General features: G+C 44.8%; 1 protein-coding gene across 2 annotated transcripts in view; it reads right to left on the minus strand.

Annotated features, from left to right (window-relative positions):
- tmx4 (thioredoxin-related transmembrane protein 4) overlaps nucleotides 1-1,186 on the minus strand; it is a 56,126-nt gene extending 54,940 nt beyond the window's left edge. Inside the window, exon 1 of one of the 2 annotated variants that reach the window (XM_043696582.1) lies at nucleotides 599-1,186. In XM_043696582.1, coding sequence (XP_043552517.1) covers nucleotides 599-762 — 164 coding nt within the window. In that variant the 5' untranslated portion in view covers nucleotides 763-1,186. The remainder of the gene's footprint in view (nucleotides 1-598) is intronic. The other variant, XM_043696583.1, reaches the window with a different exon arrangement.
- Nucleotides 1,187-8,733: the final 7,547 nt, after the last annotated feature.

The raw sequence follows: 8,733 nt of genomic DNA on the forward strand, positions 1-8,733 counted from the left end.
GGGAGGAGGGAAATGCAAAGAGGGGGAGGAGGGAAATGCAAAGAGGGGGAGGAGGGAAATGCAAAAGGGGGGAGGAGGGAAAATGCAAAAGGGGGGAGGAGGGAAAATGCAAAAGGGTGGGGTGAGGGAGTTGAGAGCCCTCATGGGTGGGCACAATGATTTTACAACAGCGGGAGGATGTCGCCAATGGTTTGCAACTGCCTCGGATGCTGCCTGAACTGATGTGCTCTTCCAGCACCACTAATCCAGAAAATGGTTTGCAACAGCAGACTGGAGCTTGCAATTGCAACACTGTTTCCACCCCTCCCCCCCAAACAAAAACATAAAGAAATACATGCAACCCAAATGATGATTCAGCGTGCAAGAGTTTCCGGAGAATGAGGGCCCAGTGCTCTGCATTCATTGCCGCTCTCCTTTGCTGCTGCACTCACTTGTCACTGAGCAGGAGGGGATTCCCCGGCTGCTGCCGGGTCATTGTCCCGCCGCGCGCTCGCGCGCGCCCCCAGAAGCAGGGGATTCCCTTCCCGGGGATACATACGGGGGGGTTTCCCCGCCCCGCGCGCTCCGGGCCACGTTCCATTCCCATGTTGCCACTTACAATTGCAACATCCACTCGCCGCTCAGGATCAGGGTCCAGTTCGTGTCGCCCAGTTGCTCCACCGCCAGGGCAGCCTCTGTCCCCGCCTGGGGCTGGCACAGGGCCGCACCGGCCAGCAACAGCAGCGGCACGCTCAAGCTCCAGGCCCCCGTGCAACCCTCCATCTTCCAGCTGAGACCCTGTCTGCAACGGCCCGGAAAGTCCTGGAGGCAAGGCCCCGGGGCAAAGAAGACGCACGTAAAGTTTTTTTTTGGGTTAAAGAAAACCCAAAAGTCTCTATTTCAAACTCCCCCTTCCCGCTCCCTCGCCTGGCACAACCTCTTCCTTCGCAGCTACGCAAGCCTCTGCGGGCGAGGTCAAAGTGCCTCAGAGAGTGACCCCGCCTTCAAATGTTCATTCTTGCAGCTTATGTATCCAAATGTGCCCCACTTTTTTCTCCCAGCTCAGAAACCAATAGGTTGCAATCAAGGCACGACTCAAACAAGCAGGCTTATGACATTGTGGTGTTATTATGCATGCGTTGGCACTCCTGTGTCAGAAATCAGCCTTTCCCCTGCATTCCAGACACCCCCATCTGGTAGGCATGTACGTACCCCTTCTCCACAGGCTCTCCGAAAACAGCTATAATCGCAGCAAGAATTGGAAACAAGCTTTATTCCCTCTCCATTTGCTGCAAGATATGCCAGGATTCTCAAGAATGCTGTCAAATCTGTCAAACAGCACAAAAGTCACCTATGGCAACTTGAGAATTTCTGATTTGGAGATGCCAGTGTTGGACTGGGGCGTACAAAGTTAAGATCACACAACACCAGGTTATAGTTTAACAGGTTTATTTGGAAGCACTAGCTTTCAGAGCGCTGCTCCTTCATCAGGAGTACAATAAATGCTATAAGTTCTGTGATTTACAATTGTGTACTACACAACCACCTGATGAAGGAGCAGCGCTCCAAAAGCTAGTGCTTCCAACTAAACCTGTTGGGCTATAACCTGGTGTTGTGTGATTTTTAACTGAGAATTTTTGGCCTGCATCAAGCAGCTGAAGTATCCGATCTGTAGATGGGGCTCAAATGTTCATCAGTTCGACCCAGGAGTGTGCATTTTGTTACCTTCCACATGCAAACAGTCTTAGGAGTTGTTTTTTCCCAGTGCCTGATTAATTTATTCCTTCATGGACTGTGAGCATTGCGGACAAACCCAGCATTTGTTCCCTAACCACCAAGGTAAAAACAATGACTGCAGATGCTGGAAACCAGATTCTGGATTAGAGTGGTGCTGGAAAAGCACAGCAGGTCAGGCAGCATCCGAGGAGCAGGAAAATCGATGTTTCGGGCAAAAGCCCTTCATCAGGAATATATCTATCCCTAACCACCAAGTCACTTGTTGGATCATTTCGGAGGGTAGTTAAGAGACCAGCATGTGACAGTGGGTCTGGAGTCACCTATTGGCCAGACCCGATAACCAGGGCAGATCTCCTTCACCCATGGAGTTGAGGGGTTTTTGCAACAATGGGCTGTTTTACAATTCCAGGATTTTCATTGCATTTAATTACAGCCAGAAGCTGTGATGGGATTTGAACCCAGGTTCCCAGAAGTTTAACTAGGCCTTGGGATTACTTAGGAGAAAGTGAGGACACAGCAGGCCAGGCAGCATCCAAGGAGCAGGAGAATCGACGTTTCGGGCACAAGCCCTTCATCAGGAATGATGAATTGCCCCCATTCCCGATGAAGGGCTCTTGCCCGAAACGTTGATTCTCCCCCTCAGGATTACTTGTCTAATGGCATTACCATTGTGCCAACATCTCCCTGAATTACTGCTCTGCAGGAGCAGAGATTTTTTTGCCAGCCTACACATGAGACAATTACAGCTGAGAGTACAATCATAGAGATGTACAGCACGGAAACAGACCCTTCGGTCCAACTCGTCCATGTCAAGCAGATATCCCAACATTTTTAACACTTGAACGTTTCTGAATGTCCAGGACATTAACTTGTGTCAGGCTGCACAAAACTGAATATTAAGAGGAAAGCGAGGACTGCAGATGCTGCAGATCAGAGTTGAAAAGTGTGGCGCTGGAAAAGCACAGCAGGTCAGGAGGCATCCAAGAAGCAGGAGAGTCGGCGTTTGGGGCATGATTAATGGTGATCGACAGGAGCAATGTCACTGTCGTGACTGGAATCTGGTGAATCTCATCGACTTTGAGATCCTTGATTAAGCCAGGTTAACAACCTCAATCAGGGAGCCCTGGCTGGCCAGCATAAACAGGGGATTCAGAATCTCTTCACTTCAGGGTTTGACTCTGAGCTGACTGGTCACAGCCAGTGGAGTGCACAAGTAAATAAGGGGTGACTTGGTGACGGGATACTGGCCTCTGCAGTTATTTCAGTCACAAAGAGAAACAAGGAGAAAATTATCTACAGAACAGAATATTAAATTTAATTTATTTTAATTAATTTATTGTCATGTGCACAGAGGCACAGTAAAAAGCTTTGTCTTGCGAGCAATACAGGCAGATCACAGAGTTAAGTATCATAGATAGTAAATAATAGGTAAACAGCAGCAAAAACAAAAACACAAGTACAAATAAATGTTAAGAGTTTGAGTCCATTCAGTATTCTAACAGTCGGGTAGAAACTGTTTCAATCTTTTAATTATTATAAAGTTGCAGGGGATGGAAGTAATAACTCCTGGATTTGAATGACAAGGAGCTTAGGGAAATGGAAATGGAAAAGGTATGACAAAGAAAAACGAAAAAGGAAATTCCAGTCAAGAAATTTACATAGGAAGTTTCTATTATGATCCAGACATGGTCATTTATGATGGAGAAGTTGACCTGAAGTTTGCACAAATGAATAATGATAGATATTATCAATTCACTATACTGTAGCACAGAGGTAGTCCAGGCCCTTGTCTTCAGGTGAGGGTCAGATGGAGAATAAGAGAAGCAGGGCAATTGAATTGCAATTCAGACCTGTGCCATAGATCATAGATCCCATTGCAATTCCTAGAGAGCTTGGGGCCTCAGCAGCAAGCTGTTCTATCATTCCTTGCTGTATGTGGATTTATTGGTAGATGTAAATTCTCACTCATTAAGTTGTATTAATAATTCTTTGCACTACGCGTGCTCACTGTAATGTCCCTTGACCATAACTGAGTTCTCGAAATAAAACAAAGCGGCAACTAACATTGACTTTAGTGCATCATTTTCCAAAATGTAGAAAGTAATTGATTGTCAAAAATCATTAATAAGAGGCAAGAATAGACAAGTTGCTTTCAATCATTGCACTGGACACAGGTAGTGCTGCTTTCAGTTCTCTTGGTTATCTTCTTAGGGGAGAAAGTGAGGTCTGCAGATGCTGGAGATCAAAGTTGAAACTTTATTGCTGGAACAGCACAGCAGGTCAGGCAGCATCCAGGGAACAGGAGATTCGACGTTTCGGGCACAGGCCCTTCTTCAGGGGCTCAGTGGTTAGCACTGCTGCCTCACAGCACCAGAGCCGTGGGTTTAATTCCACCCCTGGGTGACTGTGTGGAGTTTGCACATTCTCCCTGTGTCTTGTGGGTTTCCTCTGGGTGCTCCAGTTACCTGCCAAAATCCAAAGATGTGCAGCTTAGTTGGATTGGCCGTGATGGAATTACAGTCATAGAGATGTGCAGCTCAGAAACAGACCCTTCGGTCCAACTCCTCCATGCCGACCAGATATCTCAATCCAATCTAGTCCCAACTGCCAGCACCCGGCCCATATCCCTCCAAACCCTTCCTATCCATATACCCATCCAGATGCCTTTTAAATGTTGCAATTGTAACAGCCTTCACCACTTCCTCTGGCAGCTCATTCCAAACATGCACCACCCTCTGTATGAAAAAGTTGCCCCTGAGGTCTCTTTTATATCTTTCCCATCTCACCCTAAACCTATGCCCTCTAGTTCTGGACTGCCCCGCCCTAGGGAAGAGACTTTGTCTATTTATCCTTTCCATGCCCCTCATGATTTTATAAACCTCCCTTAGGTCACCCCTCAGCCTCTGAAGCTTCAGGGAAAACAGCTCCAGCCTATTCAACCTCTCCCTACAGCTCAAATCCTCCAACCCTGGCAACATCCTTGTAAATCTTCTCTGAACCCTTTCAAGTTTCACAACATCCTTCCGATAGGAAAGCGAACATAATTGCATGCAATATTCCAACAGTGGCCTAACCAATGTTCTGTACGGCCGCAACATGACCTCCCAACTCCTATACTCAATACTCAATAAAGGAAAGCATACCAAACACCTTCTTCACTATCCTATCTACCTGCGAGTCCAGTTTCAAGGAGCTATGAACCTGCACTTCAAGGTCTCTTTGTTCAGCAACACCCCCTCAGGTCTTACCATTAAGTGTATAAGTCCTGTTAAGATTTGCTTTCCCAAAATGCAGCACCTCGCATTTATCTAAATTAAACTCCTTCTGCCACTTCTCAGCCCATTGGCCCATCTGATCAAGATCCCATTGTAATCTGCGGTAACCTTCTTCGCTGTCCACTACACCTCCAATTTTGGTGTCATCTGCAAACTTACTAACTTTATCTCTTATGCTCACATCCAAATCATTTAAATAAATGACAAAAAATAGTGGACCCTGCACTGATCCTTGTGACACTACACTGGTCACAGGCCTCCAGTCTGAAAAACAACCCTCCACCATCACCCTCTGTCTTCTACCTTTGAGCCAGTTCTGTAGCCAACTGGCTTGTTTTCCCCATATTCCATGACATCTAACTTTGCGAACCAGTCTCCCATGGGGAACCTTCTCGAACGCCTTACTCAAATCCATATAGATCACATCTACCACTCTGTCCTCATCAATCAGGCAGCATCCAAGGAGCAGGAGAATCGATGTTTCGGGCTGGAGCCCTTTATAGGAAGGATGTTGTGAAACTTGAGAGGATTCAGAAAAGATTTATAAGGATGTTGCCAGGGTTTGAGCTATAGAGAGAGGCTGAACAGGCTGCGGCTGTTTTCCCTGGAGCTTCGGAGACTGAAGAGTGACTTTCGGAGGTTTATAAAATCGTGAGGAGCATGGATAGGGTGGATAATCAAGGCCTTTTCCCCAGGGTGGAGGAGTCCAGAACTAGAGGGCATAGGTTTAGGGTGAGAGGGGAGAGATATAAAAGAGACCTCAGGGGCAACGTTTTCACACAGAGGGTGGTACATGTATTAAATGAGCTGCCAGAGCTGGTGGAGGCTGGTACAATTACAACATTTAAAAGACATTTGGATAGATATATGAATGGGAAGAGTTTAGAGGGCTATGGGGCCAAATGCTGGCAAATGGGACTAGGCAAATTTAGGATATCTAGTCGGTATGGACAAGCTGGACTGAAGGGTCTGTTTCCATGCTGTACAGTTCGATGATCCTAATAAAGGTATTTTCGAAAGAGAAAAAAAGATATGAGGCACTTTGCTGTCTGCTAAATTGTGAGGAGCTACTACAAGTGGAAGGTAAAGTCAACATAGTCTTACCATAGGATAGACTGTTCTCCACTGTGGAGAGAGAGAGAGAGACGACTGGGGATGGTTTCACCTGAAGTTCATCACACCTCAGGCATGGGGTGAGATTGAGAGGGAGAGACATTGTAACCTCAACCAGTTTGAGAATTGAACCCACAACATTGGTCAACCCCAGCAAGCTATCCGAGCAAACACACCACATGTTAACTTAGTGCAGGATACTGAGCATCAAAATGTGCAGTTTTCCTTGATACATATGAAATCAACAAAGTGTCTGCTGCATAACTGAAGTTCCTACATTGCCAATCCAATGAAAATCGCATCTTCATATCAAATGTTGATGGGAGGAGAACACTGTACAGCACAGCAGGGAATTCCATCTCAATATTGGTTTCATGCAAATTGAGAAATTTGAACTAAAAAAAAATTGTAATATACAATTTCCCTCGAGGAGTTTGTGAAAATACTTTTGAAATATTTGAAAGGAGAGGAATAACAACAACTGTATTCATGTAGCATTCTTCATTGCAAGGATGTTGCCAGGGTTGGAGGGTGTGAGCTAAAAGGAGAGGCTGAGTAGGCTGGGACTGCTTTCCCTGGAGCGTCGGAGGCCAAGGGGGTGACCTTATAGGGGTTTATAAAATCAGGAGAAGCATGGATAAGGTCTTTTCCCCATGGTAGGGGGTTTCCAAAACTAGAAGGCACAGGTTTAACATGAGAGGGGAAAGATTAAAAGGTACCTTAGGGGCAACTTTTTCACACAGAGGGTGGTGCATGTATGGAGTGAGCTATCAGAGGAAACGGTGGAGGCTGGTACAATTACAGCATTTAAAAATCATCTGGATTGATTCATGAATAAGAAGGGTTTAGAGCGATATGGGCCAAATGCTGGCAAATGGGACAAGAATAATTTAGGATATCTGGTCGACATGGATGAATTGGACCAAAGGCTCTGTTTCCATGCTGTACAGCTCTATGACTTGTGAATGTTCTATAATTTGTGAATGTTATCAAACGCGAATCGACACTGAGCAACTTGAGATTTTTAACCAAGTAAAGGAAATGAAAATAACCACAAAGAGCTGCAGATGCTGAAGATCTGAAACAAACAAAAATAGAAATTGCTGGAGAAGCTCAACAAGTCCAGCAACAACTGTGGAGAGAGATAAACGAAGCTGACATTTCGATCCAGTGACCCTTCATCAGGCAAAATGTTAACTGTTCTCTTTTTGTGGAAGAAAATACAAACATTGGTTTTTAAGCAGCATTTTAACAGAGGAAAACTTTTACAAAAACTTTAAATTTGCATTTGGTATTAATTTTCTGCTGCTGCCCATCTGCATTTTTCTTCCTGCACACATTTGTTTTTCAGTTTCTCACTTATACAGTAATTGTGGTAAAGAAAACCCCTCTGTTAGCATAACAAATTACTGCCAGTTGGTAAAAGTCTGATTTGTAAAGTAGGACAACTACATTGTGTATTCCTGATGATATGGAACTATTTGCACAGAACCATACAACAGCTACAAGAGAAAAACATCAGGTTTTATTTTTATCACAGAGATTTTATTGCAATGTGCCAAAGCCTTAGTTGTATGTACAATGGTTATATCAGTGATGCCCAAGGGCAGAAAACCAGAGAGTCCAGAATGTTAGTAATTTAAAAGTCACGTGAATTGATCTCACAATCATGAAACAATGGTGTCCAAGAAACCACTCACAGTGTGATTAGAATTTGTGAGAAGGAAAAAAAATCACAAATTGCAATGGTGTGTGCTTCTAGAGTCAACGAACCATACAGTACAGATATAAGAGTTTAAAAATAAACTCTTTTAAGAGAAATTCAAGGAGTACTAACAATTGCTTGAAATGTCATAACATTCAAAGCTATGGCCCTATTGTGGGAAAGTGGGTCAAGTGTAGATACGTGTGTATTTTTTGCTGGTATAGACTTAGTCATAGAGTCATAGTAATGTCCAGCATGGAAACAGACCCTTTGCTCCAACTCGTCCATGCTGACCAGATATCCCAACCTAATCCAATCCCATTTGCCAGCACTTGGCCCATATCCCTTCAAACGCTTCCTATTCATATACCCATCCAGATGCCTTTTAATGCTGCAATTGTACCAGCCTCCACCACTTCCTCTGGCAGCTCATTTCATACACGCACCACCCTCTGCATGAAAATGTTGGCCCTGAGGTCTCTTTTATATCTTTCCCATCTCACCCTAAACCTATGCCCTCTAGTTCTGAACTCCCCCAACCCAGCAAAAAGACTTTGTCTATTTATCCTATCCATACCCCTCATGATTTTTAATCCACAATAAAGTCACCCCTCAGCCTCTAACTCTCCAGGGAAAACACCCCAGTCTATACAGCCTCTCCAGATAGCTCAAATCTTCCAACCCTGGCAACATCCTTGTAAATCTTTTCTGAATCCTTTCAAATTTCACAACATTCTTCCGATAGGAAGGAGACCAGAATTGCATGCAATATTCCAAAAGCGGCCTAACCAATGTCCTGTACAGCCACAACATGACCTCCCAACTCCTGTACTCAATACTCTGACCAATAAAGGAAAGCATACCAAACACCTTCTTCATTCTCCTATGTATCTGCAACTCTACTTTCAAGGAGCTATGGACCTG

This window comes from Chiloscyllium plagiosum, chromosome 9 (genome assembly GCF_004010195.1).
Source record: "Chiloscyllium plagiosum isolate BGI_BamShark_2017 chromosome 9, ASM401019v2, whole genome shotgun sequence".
Classification (NCBI taxonomy): domain Eukaryota; kingdom Metazoa; phylum Chordata; class Chondrichthyes; order Orectolobiformes; family Hemiscylliidae; genus Chiloscyllium; species Chiloscyllium plagiosum.